At 53.5% G+C, this 23028-nt stretch overlaps 4 protein-coding genes across 6 annotated transcripts in view; all 4 read left to right on the top strand.

Annotated features, from left to right (window-relative positions):
- The window catches only part of LOC136788360 (butyrophilin subfamily 3 member A2-like), a 40571-nt gene that overhangs the window by 15734 nt on the left and 1809 nt on the right, over positions 1-23028 (top strand). The window contains exons 5-9 of the mRNA XM_066986796.1: positions 13344-13364; positions 13880-13900; positions 14252-14272; positions 14932-14952; positions 15372-15392. Coding sequence (XP_066842897.1) covers positions 13344-13364; positions 13880-13900; positions 14252-14272; positions 14932-14952; positions 15372-15392 — 105 coding nt within the window. The remainder of the gene's footprint in view (positions 1-13343; positions 13365-13879; positions 13901-14251; positions 14273-14931; positions 14953-15371; positions 15393-23028) is intronic.
- On the top strand, positions 698-7777 carry LOC136788349 (butyrophilin subfamily 3 member A2-like). Of its 2 annotated transcripts, none has more exons than XM_066986707.1 (13): positions 698-1094; positions 1498-1845; positions 2544-2825; positions 2955-3059; positions 4303-4323; positions 4516-4536; positions 5001-5021; positions 5486-5506; positions 5622-5642; positions 5740-5760; positions 5871-5891; positions 6050-6082; positions 6250-7777. In XM_066986707.1, exons 1-13 carry the CDS (start codon positions 995-997, stop codon positions 6879-6881), a joined length of 1647 nt encoding a protein of 548 aa, XP_066842808.1. In that variant the 5' UTR covers positions 698-994; the 3' UTR covers positions 6882-7777. The 2 variants fall into 2 exon arrangements, with proteins under 2 accessions (XP_066842808.1, XP_066842807.1); XM_066986706.1 differs by lacking the exon at positions 4516-4536 and adding an exon at positions 4891-4911 and having other exon boundaries at positions 699-1094.
- Positions 10655-23028, top strand: part of LOC106049876 (butyrophilin subfamily 1 member A1-like) — a 33430-nt gene continuing 21056 nt past the window's right edge. Inside the window, exons 1-5 of the mRNA XM_066986696.1 lie at positions 10655-11036; positions 11443-11790; positions 12503-12784; positions 12914-13018; positions 13344-13364. Of these exons, the coding sequence (XP_066842797.1) occupies positions 10937-11036; positions 11443-11790; positions 12503-12784; positions 12914-13018; positions 13344-13364 (856 nt within the window). The 5' untranslated portion in view covers positions 10655-10936. The remainder of the gene's footprint in view (positions 11037-11442; positions 11791-12502; positions 12785-12913; positions 13019-13343; positions 13365-23028) is intronic.
- Positions 14754-22933, top strand: LOC136788361 (butyrophilin subfamily 3 member A2-like). Of its 2 annotated transcripts, none has more exons than XM_066986798.1 (11): positions 14754-15512; positions 15751-15771; positions 15861-15881; positions 16039-16071; positions 16249-16340; positions 19238-19373; positions 19778-20125; positions 20845-21126; positions 21256-21360; positions 22607-22627; positions 22802-22881. In XM_066986798.1, exons 1-11 carry the CDS (start codon positions 15425-15427, stop codon positions 22864-22866), a joined length of 1212 nt encoding a protein of 403 aa, XP_066842899.1. In that variant the 5' UTR covers positions 14754-15424; the 3' UTR covers positions 22867-22881. The 2 variants fall into 2 exon arrangements, 1 of the variants encoding a protein (XP_066842899.1); XR_010827183.1 differs by having other exon boundaries at positions 14758-15512; positions 22235-22627; positions 22802-22933.

Here is a 23028-nt window from a genome sequence, read left to right as displayed (position 1 = left end):
CAGGTATGTTTATTGCAGTGCTGGGTGCAAGGGGATCGCTCCTCCTAGCTTGCACACCAAGGGTTACTGCCAGGGTGTTTATATTGATGGCATATATGCATATTCATTTCATTTCCCGAAAGTCTCTTACATATTCATCAGGTCTCTGGAGAATCATTAACATAGGTTCCCACCCCTATTCGCATGCACGCTAGAGTCCTCGGGTGGTCCTCCAGCGTACTCTGGTGGTCTTTTGATGAAGGACAGAAGTCTTCCTCGCTGCTAAACTTCTGACCCTTCCTTTTATTTACAGACTTCAGCAATCCAAGCCAGTTCTTGCTGGTTCCATTATCTATGCATGCAGTCTTTTACTCCCTTATCGTTGGGATTGCCCTCTCCTTGTGGTTAACACACAATTGTGTTAGCTAAGAAGTACAGATTCAACATCCTTTACCTTGTTCCCTGCCTCAGTCTTTTACAGTCATCCTGTCCTCGTACTCCCTACCTCAGTCCTGTCCTTGAGGTTGATATACACCATAGTCCCTGGGTTAGCTAAAACCTGCAAAATCGCCATGCTTTCCCTTGTTCCCTGTCTCAGCACCCAGCGGAGCGACTTTCCCTGCAGCCTCTGATCCCGCTCTGCTCTGGAGCCTCTTGCTCCCATCCCCCAAGTGTCCGAGCTCCTCCCAGAGTTTTATTGTTGTCCGGAACTGCGTAAGAGTTGGGCAATTGTCATGTAGCTTTTTACTTCCTGTAGCCTGGCTGGGTGTGGTGAGGGACATCTCTCTCGGTGGGGCTCCCCTGGAGAAGAACCCCTGGGGGCTGCCTGCTGTGTCCCCCACCCCATGATAAGCGCAGGCTCTGTGCCCTGCCCAAGGCGCTGCTGGCTGTGGCTCCTTGTGTCCGAGCCGAAGGGGACTTACTCACCATCTGCCTGCAGTGCCTGCAGCCCCTCGATCCCCTCACTCTTCTGCCCCAGCTTCTGCCCCCAGCTCCTGCTCCCGCTGCAGCACAGATGGGGCTCCCCTGGGGCTGCAGCTGCCCCAGCCTCACCGGCCATGCCAGGGGCCTCCTGACTTCCCTCGTCACTCTGCTCCTCCTCCGGCTGGGCTCAGGTAGGATCCTGCGGGGCTGCTGGGGGCTCTCCCCCCTGTGCATGCAGACTTTCTGCCATAGGGTAGGGGAGCGGACGTGGGGCAGGGGGACCCGAGCCCACAGCTCGGCCCCGACTTGCTTTCACTTTCCCTTTGGTTCTTTCATGCAATACGGGCGCTGCCTTGACTGCCCTTTCTGGCTCTTCTTCACCTGCCCGAATGCTGCAGACGGCTCCCACTCCCAGCACACCTCCTTCTCCTGCACATCCTCCCTCTCCTTCTCCCATTTCCCTGGTGGTTTCCCATGGGACACCGGGGACGCAGCACGCACCAACTCACACACAGCTCACCCTTTGTCACTCACTGCCCATAAATTTGCGATGGCAAAATCTCACCTCCTCTCTGTGCCTTCTCCATTGCCCAGCCCAGCTCAGAGTGGAGGGACCAGACCATCCTCTCTCTGCCACCGTGGGGCAGGATGTCGTGCTGCCCTGCCACTTGTCCCCTCAACGGGATGCTGGCACCTTGGATATCAGGTGGATCCGGGATGATATCTCTGAGACAGTGCACCACTACCGCAATGGAGAGGACCTGTACGGGGAGCAGATGGAGGCATATGCTGGGAGGACAGAGTTGGCCAGAGATGGTCTCTCTGCTGGAAGCCTGGACTTGAGAATCACCAGGGTGAGACCCTCGGATGATGGCCACTACTTCTGCACTGTGAAAGATGTTAACGCTTATCACGAAGCTATTGTGGAGTTGGAGGTATCAGGTTAGTGGCTGGGGTGATGCTCTCAGGGGATGGTCCTTGTGTCCCTGGGTTTGTGTGCCCTACCCAGGGCCCTGTCCCATCCTCACAGCCTTTTGATGAGGCCTTTCAATGTCTGATGGGGCTTTTCCTCCTCTGTTGGTGAGCGAGTGCTTGTCCAGCAAGGAGCCATTCTGCTGCAGGTGTTTTTTTGGACAGTTCAGTTGGTTTAGATAAGTTTTTGTGGTGTCCTTGAACTCCATCCCCATGATGTTCGGAGGGCACTTGGCATGGGCTGCTGAGCAGCTCCTTCAGCTCTGCCTGCCATGGGACAACATCTGAAGCAGGGAAGAGACCTCTGAGCACCTAGACCTCTGCTTGCTCTTGCTTTTTGTCCTGGGGGAGACCAGAGATGTTGTCTGGAAGTCTCGGGGCATCTTGAACCAGCACAGCCTGGTGCAGAGATGCTGCCTGGAGGTGCTGAAGCTCGGCACCTGGGTTTTCTGGGTGATTTGGGGCCACTGGCATTGTGCAGCCCTGCTGTCTGGATCCGGCACCATCCGGGGTGGTTTGGGGTGAGGGTGGGTGCATGAAGCGCCCAGTCCCAGAGCTGCTGTGGCTGTGGCTGGGCTGGGCTGTGTCTGACATGGGAGGAGATGGGGTCTTTGCCTTGAAATGAATCCCTCCCCAATTCAAGCCCCAGCTGCAGCCTCTTCCCCCAGCCACAGGCGCTGACCCCCACCTCTCCCTCGGGGGCTACGAGGCCGGAGGCGTCCGCGTGCTGTGTCGATCGGCCGGCTGGTACCCACTGCCACAGATGCTGTGGAGGGATGCTCGTGGGCAGCATCTGCCCGCGGTCTCCCAGACACATTCCCAGGACCAGGAGGGGCTCTTTGAAATCGAAGGCGCCGTCATCGTGACCGGGAGCGTGGAGGGGCCCTTGTCCTGCGTGGTCAGGAGCAGCCGCATCCAGCAGGAGCGGGAATCATCCCTGCACATCGCAGGTACAAATAGCACAGCCAGGGTGAGGTGTTCCTGGCCCCTGCACTTGTCCTGAGCTGGGAGAAGTCTGGGTCTTGCTTTTCCACCCGCGGGCATGTAAACGCAGCCCTTTTCCTGGTGCCTTTTCTCAGCTCCCTTCTTCCACAACGCCCAGCCCTGGATGGTGGCTCTGGCTCTGGTCCTCGTGCTTTTGGCTATGTCCATTGGCCTCGGTGTTTATCTCTTTCGAAAGAAAGGTAAGCTGGCAGCGCAGGGATGGAGCAGAGGGAGGTGTTCTGCAGGGACCCGCGTGGGTCTGGAGCGGGGCTGAGCCCTGGCCCAGGGAGGTGCGTAGGAGGAGGAAGGGAATGTTCTCCTGGGGATCCCAAAGGCCTTAGGATCCTCTTGGGCCTCTGCCTTGGGCAACGAAGGCAGGGGAGAAGGCAAGGGGCCTTGGGTGGGAGGCCAGGGAGCATGGCTGCAGCGTGGGGCTGGTGGGAAGGCCCAGACCCCCTGCAGATGTTCCCACCGAGCAACCAAGCTGCTCTGCTGACCTCCTGTTCCTCCGCCTTTGCTTTTCAGTGGCACAGAGCCAAGAGTTGTCCTTACAGTCCTTGCAGTCCCTGCCCCCAGCCCCTGGGGAAGTGGTGTCCCTTTGGGAGGGACTGGGCTGGGTGGGCTGTGGGGGCTTGTGTGCTGGTGGCTCGGGGGTGCTGGAGGAGCAGCTGGAGCCTGACGGGGGAGTGGGGAGTGCTGGGGCTGGGGCTGCCCTGGGCACGGGACACGGCCGGGATGGCTGAAAGGAACGGGGATCAAGGTGGGGACGGGGAGCGAGCTGTGGGGCTGCCCCGCTCTGCACTGACGCTTCTGGGACAGGGACGTCCTCCACCCGTCCCCATTCCCTTCACCTTGTGCAGAGAGCTGCACAAGTGTCTGTCCTTACTTTTCACCTGCAAAAGCTTTGCTCAGAGCCGGGTCTGGCTGACTGTTGGTCTGGTCCCTCCCAGTCTGGGAGCAAGGTGGTCTGTGCCCATCGCACACGGTATAGATTTTGGTGTCTTCCCATTGGAGCCACCGTGAGATGAGAAGCAGTAACCTCTGATCACGCATTGCTTTTACTTCCTTTTCCAGTGAAAAAGGATGCAGAGCAGGGTAAGTCTCCCTTCACATAACCAAAGATTTGGTGTCTTCCCGTGGGAGGAGCCATGGGCTGAGCAGCTCTCCCTTCTCATCATGCATTGCTCTTGCTTTCCTTTTCCATCGGAACAAGCTGAACAGCTTGGTGAGTCTCCATCTCTTAATGAAATGCATTCAGGTCTAGCCATTAGATGGGTTTTCTCCCCTCATGCATTGCTTTTGCTTTGCTTTTCGAGAGGAAAAAGCTGAAATGCTGGGTGAGTCTTCTTCAGCCTGAAGAAATTTGAGCTTAGCCTTGTTAGTAGCCCTGGTATGAGTAACTATCCCCTCTCATCATTTGTTGCTTTTCTCTTTCTCTTGCAGCTGCACAAGCTACAGAGCTGGGTGAGTGTCCCTCCCAAAATTTAAAATAAATTAAAATAAATAAAATAAAATAAAATAAAATAAATAAAATAAAATAAAATAAAATAAAATAAAATAAAATAAAATAAAATAAAAGCCTCTGTATTAAGGAAGAATGGTGAAGAGAGATGTTTTCTCTTTTCATCATGTATTGCTTTTACTCTTGTTTTGCAGAGGAAAAAGATGCAAAGCTGGGTGAGTCTCCCTATAAAAACCAAAGCACTTTGGGGTCCAGTTGAGCTGTCCCCTCTCAACATGTCTTGTTTTTTCACTTTTCCAGAGAAACAAGCTGCAGAGCTGGGTGAGTGTCCCTTCTGAAATTTAAAATAAATGAAAATAAATGAAAATAAATGAAAATAAATGAAATGAAATGAAATGAAATGAAATAAAATAAAATAAAATAAAATAAAATAAAATAAAATAAAATAAAATAAAATAAAATAAAATAATATAAAACAAAGTAAAATAAAAGGCTCTATATTAAGGAAGAAAGGTGAAGAGAGAAGTTTTCTCTTTTCATCATGAGTTGCTTTTACTCTTGTTTTGCAGAGGAAAAAGATGCAAAGCTGGGTGAGTCTCCCTATAAAAACCAAAGCAGTTTGGGGTCCGGTTGAGCTGTCCCCTCTCAACATGCCTTGCTTTCCTTTTCTTTTTTCTAGTGGAGCAAGCTGCAGAGCTGGGTGAGTGTCCCCTGCTTGGGCCCCAGTGCTGGAGGAGCAGCTGGAGCCTGATGGGGGAGTGGGGAGTGCTGGGGCTGGGGCTGCCCTGGGCACGGGACACGGCCGGGATGGCTGAAAGGAACGGGGATCAAGGTGGGGACGGGGAGCGAGCTGCGGGGCTGCCCCACTCTGCACTGATGCTTCTGGGACAGGGACGTCCTCCACCCATCCCCTTTCACTTCCACTTTGTTTTGGTGACACAGTGCAGAGAGCTGCACAAGTGTCTGTTCTTACTGCTCCATGTGCATGAGCCTTGCTCAAAGCTGGGTCTTGCTCCATGTTAGTCCGTTCCTTCCCAAATTTGGAGCAAGGTGGTCTGTGCCCTGTCACCAGGGCAAAGAAACTTGGGGTCTAGCTGTGGAAGTAGCAATGGAGTTATAAGCTGTCCTCTCTGATCATGCATTGCTTTTTCTTTCCTTTTCCAGTAAAACAGGCTACAAAGCTGGGTAAGTCTCCTTCCCAAAAGAGAAGGAATTTGGTGTCTCCACGGAGGAGTAGCCATGGGATGAGAAACTGCACCCTCTGAACATGAATTACTTTCTCTTTCTTTTAATTTTATAGAGGAACAAGCTGCACAGATCAGTGAGTATCCATCCCCAAACCCAAAGAATTTGGAGTCTAGACATGGGATGAGAATTTTTCCCTCTGATTATGGATTCCCTGTGCTTTTCCTTCCCAGAGGAAAAAGATGTAAAACTGGGTGAGTCTCCCACCCTAATGTGAAGGAACTGAGGTCCTTTACTTTGTAGCAGCCATTTGATGAGAAGCTGTCCTTCCTCCTCATGCACTGCTTTTCCCTTTCTTTCCCAGCGGAACTGGCTGCAGAGCTGGGTGAGTGTCCCCGAGCCTGGGTCCCAGGGCAACACCAAGGCGATGTGCAGGGGAGGGTGGGCAGCTGGGACAGAGCAGGCCAGGGCTGGACCCTCACCCTGCCCACACCCACTGGGCACCAGTCATGAGCTGTGACCAGCTCTCCCGTCTCATTCCAGCATGGAGAAGGTGTATTCTGCCTCAAAACAGAGGTAGGTGTGCACTCGGTTGCCCTCTGCAGTGCTTCTCCTGCCCTTGCTGGGGCATGTTCAGGAGCCAAGAGGTGCCCCATCTCATGCCCCGTGGGGCAGCTCCTGGCCCCGAGCCTGCCCAGGGCTGAGCTCTGCCCCTGATGGCCTGGCTCCTTCTGTCCCTGCAGTGGAGATGACCCTGGATCCGGACACGGCTCATCCCCAACTCGTCCTGTCTCAGGACAAGAGCAGTGTGAGATGGGAAAGTGAATGGCAGCAGGTGCCCAACAGCCCAGAGAGATTTATCAGTCAGTGCTGCGTGCTGGGCCGTGAGGAGTTCAAAGAAGGGAAGCATTGCTGGGAAGTGGAGCTGGAGGGGGAGCTGGAAAACGATTTGTGGTGGGCTGGGCTGGGGGTGGCCAGGGCATCAGTGAAGAGGAAGGGTTTGCTCAACATAAGCCCAGAAGGAGGGATCTGGGCTGTGCAGTACAATGAGGGGCAGCTCAAGTCTCTCACATCTCCTCCCACCCCCTTGTCCCTGTCCCCTGTCCCCATGAGGATCTGGGTCTGTCTGGACTGTACCCAGCAGCAGGTGTCTTTTATCAATGCTAACAATGGGGTCGAGATCTTCACTTTCACAGCAGCCTCCTTCAATGGGGAGAGCATCCGCCCCTGGTTCCTGTTGGGGACACAGGGAATTCAGCTGTGCCTGAGGGGCAACGCCCCCCAGACTCTATCCCCAGCCCTGGAGGGCTCCTGCCCTTCTCCACCCACTCCTGGATCACCTCTCCTTGGTGCTCCAGGAGTAGGCCAGGAATGAGGGGCAATGAGGCCAGGGGCTGCCCCGTGCTCCTCCCTGCTGCTGGAGGAGGGCTGGGATGCTGCAAGCAGGGCCAGGCCCCTTGCAGCCCCTGGACACTGTCCTGCACGCAGCTCCTGTGCTGGGGCACAAGCCCTGCTGGCACCCGCGAGTCTCACCCTGCCTCTGAGCCCCAGCAGGCAGCACAGGGGCTACAGCAGCTCTCCACACTCCTCTCCCTTCTGCTTGCACTGCTTGCAGACCCCAGTGCAAGGGATGTGGTCACCGTGTGCTGCCAGCCATTGCAGGCCACCTTTGCCTCCTAGTTTGGGGTTGATCTTTGCTCTGTGCCTGGTGCTGAGCATGAGTGAGAGAGGGAGTTAGGAGAATCTTATCAAGTAGAGATAGAGTGCTGACGGCATTAAACTAGGATGCTACTTAGTGTCTTTGCTAACTATGGCGCATTGTGCAAATTAACTAAAGCAAGAAGCCTTGGGCCCCTTACCAAGGTTCGTCTCCTAATAAGAGAGTGAGCCTGTCTTAAGAAACTGGTAGAAACTGGTCCTGCGGATGGACAAGAGCCAAGGAGCAACTGAGTCTGTGCAAAGACAAGAGGTCAACTAGCGGTGACGAGGAAGAGTCATCAATCTTCACCCCACGACCCCCGACGACCACCACCAGGATACACTGTGCAAGCGCAGATGGGAGAACTTTATGGAAATGATTCCTTGGAACTAATTTTAATACGAAGCGGGGACAGGTTATGAATATGTATAAGCATATTGTGAAACTTCATGCATATGTAACCCTTTACTGCATATAACCATGGCAAGTTGCCGCATCAGGTGCGCACGACTTTGGCGGGACTACCCCCGTGCCACCCAGCGCTGAATAAACATACCTACTTTACAATCTTACTGATTGTGGAGTCCATTTTCCACAAGTCATGAGCAGGCTGTGGGGGCTCTTTGTTCCCTCCTCTGGAGCACATCAAGGCACAGCAGCAGCAGCACTGCGGCAAATAAAGTTTTGCACAGGAAGATGGAGTCTGGCAGTGGCATTTCCTGGGTACTTTCTGTCCTGAGGCTTTGCTGCCTGGGAAGGCGTCTTGCAGCAGACCGTCTCCACAGTGCCTGAGCCTCCCCTGTGGCAGCTCCATGCTGTTCCCTCGGGCCCTGTCGCTGGCCCCAGAGAGCAGAAACCGGCACCTGCCCCTCTGCTCCCCTCATCAGGAAGCTGTGGGCTGCCGCGAGGCCTCCCCTGCGTCTCCTCTGCTCTGGGCTCAACAAGCCAAGCGCCTTCAGCCGCTCCTCACACCCCTTGCCCTGCAGAGCCTTCTCCATCCTCGTAGCTCTCCCTTGGAGACTCTCGCACAGTTTCATGCCCTTCGTCTGCTGTGCTGCCCACAGCTGCACACAGTGCTCGAGGTGAGGCCGCAGCAGGCCCAGCAGAGCAGGACGATCCCTTCCCTCGGCCGGCCAGCAGTGCCATGCCTGAGGCACCCCAGGGCACGCTTGGCCCTTTGGGCTGCCAGGGCCCGCTGCTGGCTCACATCCAACTTGCCGTCGGCCACAACCCCCAGCTCCCGTTCTGGGGGCTGCTCTCCAGCCTCTCGCCCCCCACGCTGTACGTACAGCCAGGGCTGCCCCTGCCCAGGGACATGGCCCGGCACTTGCTCTTGTTAAACTTCCCACAGGCGGTGGCTGCCCAGCTCTCCCCTTTGGCCAGATCCCCCTGCAAGGCCTCTCCAGCCTCAACAGAGTCAGCAGCTCCTCCCAGTTCAGAGTCAGCCACAAACTCACTCAGGTTTCCTTCCAGTCCTGCCTCCAGGACATTTATGGGACCACTGAAGAGACCTGGCCCCAAAATGGAGCCCTGCAGAGCCCCACTCATGACTGGCCGCCAGCCTGATGTTGCCCTGTTTACCAGATCCCTCCGAGCCCGACCTGTCAGCCAATTGTTCACCCATTGTATCATGCACTTACCTGTCTCTATGCTGGACATTAGGTCTGGATGGGTATGGTCAGAAACAATGTTTTAATCTTCCCTGAAATCCAAAACGATCACCTCAGCTGGCTCCCCTCGGCCAACTAGGTGGCTGACCTTGTCATAAAAAGAAATTGAGTTTGTTAAATAGGACTTTTCCCTCATGAACCCATGTGTGCTGTGAGCAGTGTCCGCATTGTCCCTGAGGTGTTTTTCACTCACTCCCAGAGCAATCTCCATAACTTTACCAGGCATTGCCATGAGACTGAGAGGCCTGTAATTCCCAGGGACTTCTTTGCTTCCCTTCTTGGAAACTGGGGCAACATTTGGCAGCTTCCAGTCACTGGGACCTCTCCAGATTCCCAAGGATATTTGAAAAATAATTTATTTCATAATGACATCAGACAGTTCTCTGAGTACTCTGGGATGAATCCCATCAGGCCCTATAGTATCCACATGTAGGAGCAAATCCCACACTAACTCAGCATTTGCTGGGAGTTTATCACTCCTGCTCTCACGGTCCTGCAGCTCGGGTCACCTGGGGTCCCAGTGCCCAAGGTCAGTCTTGAACACAAAGGCAAAGAAAGCATTAAACATCTTTGTGTTGTCAATGTCCCTGTTTGTGAGGAGACCATCCCCACCAAGTAAAGGAGCAATGGCTTCTCCGGTCCTACCTTTGCTGTTTAGATATTTTTGAAAAATCCTTTTTATTGTCCCCCACACTACTGTCAAGCTTCAACTCAAATTGAGCTTTGGCCATTTGAATCTTTCCCCATAGGAATTAGGGCAGCATATCCAGAGGTGTGCCTTAGTTCCTTAAAGAACAGAAGGTCATCCATGCCATCATCTTGGCTGAATGCTGAAGCTCTCCCTCCTGTCTTTGGAAGCCATTTCCATGCCCAAGCCCCCACCCTGCTGCAACAGGGCTTCTCTTTCCAGAGGGTGAATGGTCTGCCCATTGCTTCCTCCTCTGAGATGGCCAGAGCTGGGGAGTGGGGCTGGTTCTTCACCCTCACCACTCTGGGCAAAGGGTGGCAGCACGACGGTCAGCACTGAGGTGCAGGAAACAAACTTCACAACTTCTGAAGAGTTATAAAGCAGGTATGTTTATTGCAGTGCTGGGTGCAAGGGGATCGCTCCTCCTAGCTTGCACACCAATGGTTACTGCCAGGGTGTTTATATTGATGGCATATATGCATATTCATTTCATTTCCCGAAAGTCTCTTACATATTCATCGGGTCTCTGGAGAATCATTAACATAGGTTCCCACCCCTATTCGCATGCACGCTAGAGTCCTCGGGTGGTCCTCCAGCGTACTCTGGTGGTCTTTTGATGAAGGACAGAAGTCTTCCTCGCTGCTAAACTTCTGACCCTTCCTTTTATTTACAGACTTCAGCAATCCAAGCCAGTTCTTGCTGGTTCCATTATCTATGCATGCAGTCTTTTACTCCCTTATCGTTGGGATTGCCCTCTCCTTGTGGTTAACACACAATTGTGTTAGCTAAGAAGTACAGATTCAACATCCTTTACCTTGTTCCCTGCCTCAGTCTTTTAGAGTCACCCTGTCCTCGTACTCCCTACCTCAGTCCTGTCCTTGAGGTTGATATACACCATAGTCCCTGGGTTAGCTAAAACCTGCAAAATCGCCATGCTTTCCCTTGTTCCCTGTCTCAGCACCCAGCTGAGCGACTTTCCCTGCAGCCTCTGATCCCGCTCTGCTCTGGAGCCTCTTGCTCCCATCCCCCAAGTGTCCGAGCTCCTCCCAGAGTTTTATTGTTGTCCGGAACTGCGTAAGAGTTGGGGAATTTTGGCATACCCCTGTGTTTCCTGCAGTTCAGCTGGGTGTGGTGAGAGACTCTCTCTCGGTGGGGCTCCCCTGGAGAAGAACCCTAGGGGCTGCCTGCTGTGTCCCCCACCCCATGATAAGCGCAGGCTCTGTGCCCTGCCCAAGGCGCTGCTGGCTGTGGCTCCTTGTGTCCAAGCCGAAGGGGACTTACTCACCATCTACCTGCAGTGCCTGCAGCCCCTCGATCCCCTCACTCTTCTGCCCCAGCTTCTGCCCCCAGCTCCTGCTCCCGCTGCAGCACAGATGGGGCTCCCCTGGGGCTGCGGCTGCCCCAGCCTCACCGGCCATGCCAGGGGCCTCCTGACTTCCCTCGTCACTCTGCTCCTCCTCCGGCTGGGCTCAGGTAGGATCGTGCGGGGCTGCTGGGGGCTCTCCCCCCTGTGCATGCAGACTTTCTGCCATAGGGTAGGGGAGCAGACGTGGGGCAGGGGGACCCCAGCCCACAGCTCGGCCCCAGCTGGGTTTCACTTTCCCTTTGGTTCTTTCATGCAATACGGGCGCTGCCTCTGCTGCCCTTTCTGGCTCTTTGTCATATGCCCAAATGCTGCAGAGAGGGCTCCCACTCCCAGCACACCTCCTTCTCCTGCACGTCCTCCCTCTCCCTCTCCCATTTCCCCAGTGGTTTCCCATGGGACACGGGGGACGCAGCACGCACCAACTCACACACAGCTCGCCCTTTGTCACTCACTGCCCATAAATTTGCGATGGCAAAATGTCACCTCCTCTCTGTGCCCTTCTCCATTACCCAGCCCAGCTCAGAGTGGAGGGACCAGACCATCCTCTCACTGCCACCGTGGGGCAGGATGTCGTGCTGCCCTGCCACTTGTCCCCTCGCAAGGATGCTGGCACCTTGGATATCAGGTGGATCCGGGATGATATCTCTGAGACAGTGCACCACTACCGCAATGGAGAGGACCTGTACAGGGAGCAGATGTGGGCATATGCTGGGAGGACAGAGTTGGCCAGAGATGGTCTCTCTGCTGGAAGCCTGGACTTGAGAATCACCAGGGTGAGACCCTCGGATGATGGCCACTACTTCTGCACTGTGAAAGATGTTAACGCTTATCACGAAGCTATTGTGGAGTTGGAGGTATCAGGTTAGTGGCTGGGGTGATGCTCTCAGGGGATGGTCCTTGTGTCCCTGGGTTTGTGTGCCCTACCCAGGGCCCTGTCCCATCCTCACAGCCTTTTGATGAGGCCTTTCAATGTCTGATGGGGCTTTTCCTCCTCTGTCGGTGAGCGAGCACTTGTCCAGCAAGGAGCCATTCTGCTGCAGGTGTTTTTTTTGTACAGATCAGTTGGTTTAGATAGGTTTTTGTGGTGTCCTTGAACTCCATCCCCATGATGTTCGGAGGGCACTTGGCATGGGCTGCTGAGCAGCTCCTTCAGCTGTGCCTGCCATGGGACCAATGACAACATCTGAAGCAGGGAAGAGACCTCTGAGCACCTAGACCTCTGCTTGCTTTTGCTTTTTGTCCTGGGGGAGACCAGAGATGTTGTCTGGAAGTCTCGGGGCATCTTGAACCTGCACAGCCTGGTGCAGAGATGCTGCCTGGAGGTGCTGAAGCTCGGCACCTGGGTTTTCTGGGTGATTTGGGGCCACTGGCATTGTGCAGCCCTGCTGTCTGGATCCGGCACCATCCGGGGTGGTTTGGGGTGAGGGTGGGTGCATGAAGCGCCCAGTCCCAGAGCTGCTGTGGCTGTGGCTGTGGCTGGTCTGGGCTGTTTCTGACATGGGAGCAGATGGGGTCTTTGCCTTGAAATGAATCCCTCCCCAAGTCAAGCCCCAGCTGCAGGCTCTTCCCCCAGCCACAGGCGCTGACCCCCACCTCTCCCTCGGGGGCTACGAGGCCGGAGGCGTCCGCGTGCTGTGTCGATCGGCCGGCTGGTACCCGCTGCCGCAGGTGCTGTGGAGGGATGCTCGTGGGCAGCATCTGCCCTCAGTCTCCCAGACACATTCCCAGGACCAGGAGGGGCTCTTTGAAATTGAAGGCACCATCATCGTGACTGGGAGCGTGGAGGGGCCCTTGTCCTGCGTGGTCAGGAGCAGCCGCATCCAGCAGGAGCGGGAATTTTCCCTGCACATCGCAGGTACAAATAGCACAGCCAGAGGGAGATGTTCCTGGCCCCTGCACTTGTCCTGAGCTGGGAGAAGTCTGGGTCTTGCTTTTCCACCCGCGGGCATGGAAACACAGCCCTCTTCCTGGTGCCTTTTCTCAGCTCCCTTCTTCCACAACGCCCAGCCCTTCATAGTGGCTCTGGCTCTGGTCCTCGTGCTTTTGGCTGTGTCCATTGGCCTCGCTGTTTATCTCTTTCGAAAGAAAGGTAAGCTGGCAGCACAGGGATGGAGCGGAGGGAGGTGTTCTGCAGGGACCCGCGTGGGTCTGGAGCGGGGCTGAGCCCTGGCCCAGGGAGGTGCGTAGGAGGAGGAAGGGAATGTTCTCCTGGGGATCCCAAAGGCCTTAGGATCCTCTTGGGCCTCTGCCTTGGGCAACGAAGGCAGGGGAGAAGGCAAGGGGCCTTGGGTGGGAGGCCAGGGAGCATGGGTGCAGCGTGGGGCTGGTGGGAAGGCCCAGACCCCCTGCAGATGTTCCCACCGAGCAACCAAGCTGCTCTGCTGACCTCCTGTTCCTCCGCCTTTGCTTTTCAGTGGCACAGAGCCGAGAGCTGGGTGAGTCCTTGCAGTCCCTGCCCCCAGCCCCTGGGGAAGTGGTGTCCCTGCGGGAGGGACTGGGGTGGGTGGGCTGTGGGGGCTTGTGTGCTGGTGGCTCTGGGGTGCTGGAGGAGCAGCTGGAGCCTGACGGGGGAGTGGGGAGTGCTGGGGCTGGGGCTGCCCTGGGCACGGGACACGGCCGGGATGGCTGAAAGGAACGGGGATCAAGGTGGGGACGGGGAGCGAGCTGCGGGGCTGCCCCGCTCTGCACTGACGCTTCTGGGACAGGGATGTCCTCCACCCGTCCCCATTCCCTTCACCTTGTGCAGAGAGCTGCACAAGTGTCTGTCCTTACTTTTCACCTGCAAAAGCTTTGCTCAGAGCCGCGTCTGGCTGACTGTTGGTCTGGTCCCTCCCAGTCTGGGAGCAAGGTGGTCTGTGCCCATCGCACACTGTATAGATTTTGGTGTCTTCCCATTGGAGCCACCGTGAGATGAGAAGCAGTAACGCATTGCTTTTACTTCCTTTTCCAGTGAAAAAGGATGCAGAGCAGGGTAAGTCTCCCTTCACATAACCAAAGATTTGGTGTCTTCCCGTGGGAGGAGCCATGGGCTGAGCAGCTCTCCCTTCTCATCATGCATTGCTCTTGCTTTCCTTTTCCATCGGAACAAGCTGAACAGCTTGGTGAGTCTCCATCTCTTATTGAAATGCATTCAGGTCTAGCCATTAGATGGGTTTTCTCCCCTCATCATGCATTGCTTTTGCTTTGCTTTTCGAGAGGAAAAAGCTGAAATGCTGGGTGAGTCTTCTTCAGCCTCAAGAAATTTGAGCTTAGCCTTGTTAGTAGCCCTGGTATGAGTAACTATCCCCTCTCATCATTTGTTGCTTTTCTCTTTCTCTTGCAGCTGCACAAGCTACAGAGCTGGGTGAGTGTCCCTCCCAAAATTTAAAATAAATTAAAATAAATAAAATAAAATAATAAAATAAAATAAAATAAATAAAATAAAATAAAATAAAATAAAATAAAATAAAATAAAATAAAATAAAATAAAATAAAATAAAATAAAATAAAATAAAATAAAATAAAATAAAATAAAATAAAATACAATAAAATAAAATAAAATAAAATAAAATAAAATAAAACCTCTGTATTAAGGAAGAATGGTGAAGAGAGATGTTTTCTCTTCTCATCATGTATTGCTTTTACTCTTGTTTTGCAGAGGAAAAAGATGCAAAGCTGGGTGAGTCTCCCTATAAAAACCAAAGCAGTTTGGGGTCCGGTTGAGCTGTCCCCTCTCAACATGTCTTGTTTTTTCACTTTTCCAGAGAAACAAGCTGCAGAGCTGGGTGAGTGTCCCTCCTGAAATTTAAAATAAATGAAATGAAATGAAATGAAAAGAAATGAAATAAAATAAAATAAAATAAAATAAAATAAAATAAAATAAAATAAAATAAAATAAAATAAAATAAAATAAAATAAAATAATATAAAACAAAGTAAAATAAAAGGCTCTATATTAAGGAAGAAAGGTGAAGAGAGAAGTTTTCTCTTTTCATCATGAGTTGCTTTTACTCTTGTTTTGCAGAGGAAAAAGATGCAAAGCTGGGTGAGTCTCCCTATAAAAACCAAAGCACTTTGGGGTCCGGTTGAGCTGTCCCCTCTCAACATGCCTTGTTTTTTCACTTTTCCAGAGAAACAAGCTGCAGAGCTGGGTGAGTGTCCCTTCTGAAATTTAAAATAAATGAAATGAAAATAAATGAAAAAAAATGAAATGAAATGAAAGGAAATGAAATGAAATGAAATAAAACAAAATAAAATAAAATAAAACAAAATAAAAGGCTCTTTATTAAGGAAGAAAGGTGAAGAGAGAAGTTTTCTCTTTTCATCGTGAGTTGCTTTTACTCTTGTTTTGCAGAGGAAAAAGATGCAAAGCTGGGTGAGTCTCCCTATAAAAACCAAAGCAGTTTGGGGTCCGGTTGAGCTGTCCCCTCTCAACATGCCTTGCTTTCCTTTTCTTTTTTCTAGTGGAGCAAGCTGCAGAGCTGGGTGAGTATCCCTCCCCAAACTGAAAACAAAAAATGGAGGTCCAGCCATGGGATCAGAAGCTGTCCCCTCTCACCATGCCTTGTTTTTTCACTTTTCCAGAGAAACAAGCTGCAGAGCTGGGTGAGTGTCCCTCCTGATATTTAGAATAAAATAAAAAATAAAATTAAATAAATAAAATAAAATAAAATAAAATAAAATAAAATAAAATAAAATAAAATAAAATAAAATAAAATAAAATAAAAAAATAAAATAAAATAAAATAAAATAAAATAAAATAAAAGGGTCTGTATTAAGGAAGAAATGCGAAAAGAGAAGTTTTCTCTTTTCATCATGAGTTGCTTTTACTCTTTTTTTGCAGAGGAAAAAGATGCAAAGCTGGGTGAGTCTCCCTATAAAAACCAAAGCAGTTTGGGGTCCGGTTGAGCTGTCCCTTCTCATCATGCCTTGCTTTTTTTTTCTTTTTTCTAGTGGAGCAAGCTGCAGAGCTGGGTGAGTGTCCCCTTCTTGGGCCCCAGGGCAATGCCATGGTGATGTGCAGGGGAGGGTGGGCAGCTGGGACAGAGCAGCCCAGGGCTGGACCCTCACCCTGCCCACACCCACTGGGCACCGGCCGTGGGTTGTGACCAGCTCTCCCCTCTCCTTCCAGCATGGAGAAGGTTTCTGCTGCCTCATAATAGAGGTAGGTGTGCATTGAGTTACCCTCTGCAGTGCTTCTCCTGCCCTTGCTGGGTCATGTTGAGGAGCCAAGAGGTGCCCCATCTCCTGCCCCGTGGGGCAGCTCCTGGCCCCGAGCTGGGGAAAGCCTGCCCAGGGCTGAGCTCTGCCCCTGATGGCCTGGCTCCTTCTGTCCCTGCAGTGAAGGTGACCCTGGATCCGGACACGGCTCATCCACGGCTCATCTTCTCAGAGGCCTTCAGCAGTGTGAGATGGGAAAGTGAATGGCAGCAGGTGCCTGACAGCCCAGAGAGATTTGACCGTTGGTGCTGCGTGCTGGGCCGTGAAGCGTTCAGAGAGGGGAGGCACTGCTGGGTGGTGGAGGTCGAGGGGGAGCACCGAAAATGTTCTTGGTGGGCTGTTGGGGTGGCCAGGGCATCTGTGGAGAGGAAGAAAGGGATCAGCATATGCCCCAAAGAAGGGATCTGGGCTGTTCAGTACAATGAAGGAGATCTCGTGTCTCTTACAACTCCTCGCACCTACTTCTCCCTGTCCCCCGTCCCCATGAGGATCTGGGTCTGTCTGGACTGTACCCAGCAGCAGGTGTCTTTTATCAACGCTGACAATGGGGTGGAGATCTTCACATTCACAGCAGCCTCCTTCAATGGGGAGAGCATCCGCCCCTGGTTTTTGCTGGAAAAGCCAGGAATTCAGCTGTGCCTGAGGGACAGCACCTTGTAGACCCTGTCCCCAGCCCTGGGGGGCTCCTGCCCTTCTCCACCCACTCCTGGATCACCTCTCCTTGGTCCTGCAGGAGCAGCACAGGAATGAGGGGCAGTGGGGCCAGGGACTGCCCCGTGTTCCTCCCCGCTGCTCCAGTGCCGGGGCACAAGCCCTGCTGGCACCCGCGGGTCTCACCCTGCCTCTGAGCCCCAGCGGGCAGCACAGGGGCTGCAGCAGCTCTCCACGCTCCTCTCCCCTCTGCTTGCACTGCTTGCAGACCCCAGTGCAAGGCATGTGGTCACCGTGTGCTGCCGGCCATTGCAGGCCACCTTTGCCTCCTAGTTTGGGGTTGATATCTTTGCTCTGTGCCTGGTGCTGAGCATGAGCAGGCTGTGGGGGCTCTTTGTTCCCTCCTCTGGAGCACACCAAGGCACAGCAGCAGCAGGACTGTGGCAAATAAAGTTTTGCACAGGAAGATGGAATCTGGCAGTGGCATTTCCTGGGTGCTTCTGTCCTCAGGCTTTGCTGCCTGGGAAGGCGTCTTGCAGCAGACCATCTCCTTGGTGTTGGTCCTGGGAGTCAGAGCCAGGAGGAACCTAAACTCCAGCTGCTCCCTGTTCTCCAGCTGATGCCTGGGACCCACTTGTCCCAGCTGCGTCATTGCCCTACCTTGGGGCCACCCAAAGAGCTTCCAGCCTCCTATTACACAGGCTCTGCAGAGGCTGTGCTCACAGGGGAGCATCACCGGCTCTTGGAAGTCCTCCAGGCAGAGGCAGCAGGTGGTCTCAGGCTTCAGCCATGAATCACAGAATAGCCCTAATCGGTAGGGACCCAACAGGACTATCGACTCCGTTTTCTGGCTCCACAAAGTACCTACCAAAAATCAGACCCTTTCCCTGAGAGCCTTCTCCAAACGCTCCTTGAGCTGCGGTAGGCTCAGGGCCATGGCCATGTCCCTGGGGAGCCTGTTCCAGTGCCCAACCACCCTCTCAGGGAAGAACATTTTCTGAACAGCCCGCCTGAGCCTCCCCTGTGGCAGCTCCATGCCGTTCCCTATCAAGTGACAGACCAATGGCTTCTCTGGTCCCACTTTTGCTGTTTAGATATTTTTGAAAAATCCTTTTTATTGTCCCCCACACTACTGTCAAGCTTCAACTCAAATTGAGCTTTGGCCATTTGAATCTTTCCCCATAGGAATTAGGGCAGCATATCCAGAGGTGTGCCTTAGTTCCTTAAAGAACAGAAGGTCATCCATGTCATCATCTTGGCTGAATGCTGAAGCTGTCCCTCCTGTCTTTGGAAGCCATTTCCATGCCCAAGCCCCCACCCTGCTGCAACAGGGCTTCTCTTTCCAGAGGGTGAATGGTCTGCCCATTTCTTCCTCCTCTGGGATGGCCAGAGCTGGGGAGTGGGGCTGGTTCTTCGCCCTCACCACTCTGGGCAAAGGGTGGTAGCACGACGGTCAGCACTGAGGTGCAGGAAACAAACTTCACAACTCCTGAAGAGTTATAAAGCAGGTGTGTTTATTGCAGTGCTGGGTGCAAGGGGATCGCTCCTCCTAGCTTGCACACCAATGGTTACTGCCAGGGTGTTTATATTGATGGCATATATGCATATTCATTTCATTTCCCGAAAGTCTCTTACATATTCATCGGGTCTCTGGAGAATCATTACCATAGGTTCCCACCCCTATTCGCATGCACGCTAGAGTCCTCGGGTGGTCCTCCAGCGTACTCTGGTGGTCTTTTGATGAAGGACGGAAGTCTTCCTCGCTGCTAAACTTCTGACCCTTCCTTTTATTTACAGACTTCAGCAATCCAAGCCAGTTCTTGCTGGTTCCATTATCTATGCATGCAGTCTTTTACTCCCTTATCGTTGGGATTGCCCTCTCCTTGTGGTTAACACACAATTGTGTTAGCTAAGAAGTACAGATTCAACATCCTTTACCTTGTTCCCTGCCTCAGTCTTTTACAGTCACCCTGTCCTCCTCCCTACCTCAGTCCTGTCCTTGAGATTGATATACAAGAAAGTCCCTGTGTTAGCTAAAACCTGCAAAATCGCCATGCTTTCCCTTGTTCCCTGTCTCAGCACCCAGCGGAGCGACTTTCCCTGCAGCCTCTGATCCCGCTCTGCTCTGGAGCCTCTTGCTCCCATCCCCCAAGTGTCCGAGCTCCTCCCAGAGATTTTTTGTTGTCCGGAACTGCATAAGAGTTGGGCAATTGTCATGTAGCTTTTTACTTCCTGTAGCCTGGCTGGGTGTGGTGAGGGACCTCTCTCTCAGTGGGGCTCCCTTGGAGAAGAACCCTGGGGGCTGCCTGCTGTGTCCCCCACCCCATGATAAGCGCAGGCTCTGTGCCCTGCCCAAGGCGCTGCTGGCTGTGGCTCCTTGTGTCCGAGCCGAAGGGGACTTACTCACCATCTGCCTGCAGTGCCTGCAGCCCCTTGATCCCCTCTCTCTTCTGCCCCAGCTTCTGCCCCCAGCTCCTGCTCCCGCTGCAGCACAGATGGGGCTCCCCTGGGGCTGCGGCCGCCCCAGCCTCACCGGCCATGCCAGGGGCCTCCTGACTTCCCTCGTCACTCTGCTCCTCCTCCGCCTGGGCTCAGGTAGGATCCTGTGGGGCTGCTGGGGGCTCTCCCCCCTGTGCATGCAGACTTTCTGCCATAGGGTAGGGGAGCAGACGTGGGGCAGGGGGACCCCAGCCCACAGATCAGCCCCGACTTGCTTTCACTTTCACTTTGGTTCTTTCATGCAATATGGGCGCTGCCTCTGCTGCCCTTTCTGGCTCTTCTTCACCTGCCCGAATGCTGCAGAGGGCTCCCACTCCCAGCACACCTCCTTCTCCTGCACGTCCTCCCTCTCCTTCTCCCATTTCCCCGGTGGTTTCCCATGGGACACGGGGGATACAGCATGCACCAACTCACACACAGCTCACCCTTTGTCACTCACTGCCCATAAGTTTGCGATGGCAAAATGTCACCTCCTCTCTGTGCCCTTCTCCATTGCCCAGCCCAGCTCAGAGTGGAGGGACCAGGCCAGCCTCTCACTGCCACCGTGGGGCAGAATGTCGTGCTGCCCTGCCACTTGTCCCCTCGCAAGGATGCTGGCACCTTGGATATCAGGTGGATCCGGGATGATATCTCTGAGACAGTGCACCACTACCGCAATGGAGAGGACCTGTACAGGGAGCAGATGTGGGCATATGCTGGGAGGACAGAGTTGGCCAGAGATGGTCTCTCTGCTGGAAGCCTGGACTTGAGAATCACCAGGGTGAGACCCTCGGATGATGGCCACTACTTCTGCACTGTGAAAGATGTTAACGCTTATCACGAAGCTATTGTGGAGTTGGAGGTATCAGGTTAGTGGCTGGGGTGATGCTCTCAGGGGATGGTCCTTGTGTCCCTGGGTTTGTGTGCCCTACCCAGGCCCCTGTCCCATCCTCACAGCCTTTTGATGAGGCCTTTCAATGTCTGATGGGGCTTTTCCTCCTCTGTTGGTGAGCGAGCACTTGTCCAGCAAGGAGCCATTCTGCTGCAGGTGTTTTTTTTGTACAGATCAGTTGGTTTAGATAGGTTTTTGCAGTGTCTCGAAGACATCTTGTGATGTCTTGAACTCCATCCCCATGATGTTCGGAGGGCACTTGGCATGGGCTGCTGAGCAGCTCCTTCAGCTCTGCCTGCCATGGGACAACATCTGAAGCAGGGAAGAGACCTCTGAGCACCTAGACCTCTGCTTGCTCTTGCTTTTTGTCCTGGGGGAGACCAGAGACGTTCTCTGGAAGTCTCGGGGCATCTTGAACCAGCACAGCCTGGTGCAGAGATGCTGCCTGGAGGTGCTGAAGCTCGGCACCTGGGTTTTCTGGGTGATTTGGGGCCACTGGCATTGTGCAGCCCTGCTGTCTGGATCCGGCACCATCCGGGGTGGTTTGGGGTGAGGGTGGGTGCATGAAGCGCCCAGTCCCAGAGCTGCTGTGGCTGTGGCTGGTCTGGGCTGTGTCTGACATGGGAGCAGATGGGGTCTTTGCCTTGAAATGAATCCCTCCCCAAGTCAAGCCCCAGCTGCAGGCTCTTCCCCCAGCCACAGGCACTGACCCCCACCTCTCCCTCGGGGGCTACGAGGCTGGAGGCGTCCGCGTGCTGTGTCGATCGGCCGGCTGGTACCCACTGCCGCAGCTGCTGTGGAGGGATGCTCGCGGGCAGCATCTGCCCTCGGTCTCCCAGACACATTCCCAGGACCAGGAGGGGCTCTTTGAAATCGAAGCCGCCTTCATCGTGACCGGGAGCTTGGAGGGGCCCTTGTCCTGTGTGGTCAGGAGCAGCCGCCTCCAGCAGGAGCGGGAATCGTCCCTGCACATCGCAGGTACAAATAGCGCAGCCAGGGTGAGGTGTTCCTGGCCCCTGCACTTGTCCTGTGCTGGGAGAAGTCTGGGTCTTGCTTTTCCACCCGCGGGCATGTAAACGCAGCCCTTTTCCTGGTGCCTTTTCTCAGCTCCCTTCTTCCACAACGCCCAGCCCTGGATGGTGGCTCTGGCTCCGGTCTTCGTGCTTTTGGCTGTGTCCATTGGCCTCGGTGTTTATCTCTTTCGAAAGAAAGGTAAGCTGGCAGCACAGGGATGGAGCGGAGGGAGGTGTTCTGCAGGGACCCGCGTGGGTCTGGAGCGGGGCTGAGCCCTGGCCCAGGGAGGTGCGTAGGAGGAGGAAGGGAATGTTCTCTTGGGGATCCCAAAGGCCTTGGGATCCTCTTGGGCCTCTGCCTTGGGCAACGAAGGCAGGGGAGAAGGCAAGGGGCCTTGGGTGGGAGGCCAGGGAGCATGGGTGCAGCGTGGGGCTGGTGGGAAGGCCCAGACCCCCTGCAGATGTTCCCACCGAGCAACCAAGCTGCTCTGCTGACCTCCTGTTCCTCCGCCTTTGCTTTTCAGTGGCACAGAGCCAAGAGTTGTCTTTACAGTCCTTGCAGTCCCTGCCCCCAGCTCCTGGGGAAGTGGTGTCCCTGCGGGAGGGACTGGGCTGGGTGGGCTGTGGGGGCTTGTGTGCTGGTGGCTCAGGGGTGCTGGAGGAGCAGCTGGAGCCTGACGGGGGAGTGGGGAGTGCTGGGGCTGGGGCTGCCCTGGGCACGGGACACGGCCGGGATGGCTGAAAGGAACGGGGATCAAGGTGGGGACGGGGAGCGAGCTGTGGGGCTGCCCCGCTCTGCACTGACGCTTCTGGGACAGGGACGTCCTCCACCCGTCCCCATTCCCTTCACCTTGTGCAGAGAGCTGCACAAGTGTCTGTCCTTACTTTTCACCTGCAAAAGCTTTGCTCAGAGCCGCGTCTGGCTGACTGTTGGTCTGGTCCCTCCCAGTCTGGGAGCAAGGTGGTCTGTGCCCATCGCACACTGTATAGATTTTGGTGTCTTCCCATTGGAGCCACCGTGAGATGAGAAGCAGTAACCTCTGATCACGCATTGCTTTTACTTCCTTTTCCAGTGAAAAAGGATGCAGAGCAGGGTAAGTCTCCCTTCACATAACCAAAGATTTGGTGTCTTCCCGTGGGAGGAGCCATGGGCTGAGCAGCTCTCCCTTCTCATCATGCATTGCTCTTGCTTTCCTTTTCCATCGGAACAAGCTGAACAGCTTGGTGAGTCTCCATCTCTTATTGAAATGCATTCAGGTCTAGCCATTAGATGGGTTTTCTCCCCTCATCATGCATTGCTTTTGCTTTGCTTTTTGAGAGGAAAAAGCAGAAATGCTGGGTGAGTCTTCTTCAGCCTGAAGAAATTTGAGCTTAGCCTTGTTAGTAGCCGTGGTATGAGTAACTATCCCCTCTCATCATCTGTTGCTTTTCTCTTTCTCTTGCAGCTGCACAAGCTTCAGAGCTGGGTGAGTGTCCCTCCCCAAATTTAAAATAAATTAAAATAAATAAAATAATAAAATAAAATAAAATAAAATAAAATAAAATAAAATAAAATAAAATAAAAGGCTCTGTATTAAGGAAGAAAGGTGAAGAGAAGTTTTCTCTTTTCATCATGAGTTGCTTTTACTCTTGTTTTGCAGAGGAAAAAGATGCAAAGCTGGGTGAGTCTCCCTATAAAAACCAAAGCACTTTGGGGTCCGGTTGAGCTGTCCCCTCTCAACATGCCTTGTCTTTTCACTTTTCCAGAGAAACAAGCTGCAGAGCTGGGTGAGTATCCCTTCTGAAATTTAAAATAAATGAAAATAAATGAAAATAAATGAAATGAAATAATAAAATAAAATAAAATAAAATAAAATAAAATAAAATA

This window comes from Anser cygnoides, chromosome 35 (genome assembly GCF_040182565.1).
Source record: "Anser cygnoides isolate HZ-2024a breed goose chromosome 35, Taihu_goose_T2T_genome, whole genome shotgun sequence".
In the NCBI taxonomy this organism is placed as follows: domain Eukaryota; kingdom Metazoa; phylum Chordata; class Aves; order Anseriformes; family Anatidae; genus Anser; species Anser cygnoides.
This window is presented reverse-complemented; position numbering and strand designations above follow the sequence as displayed.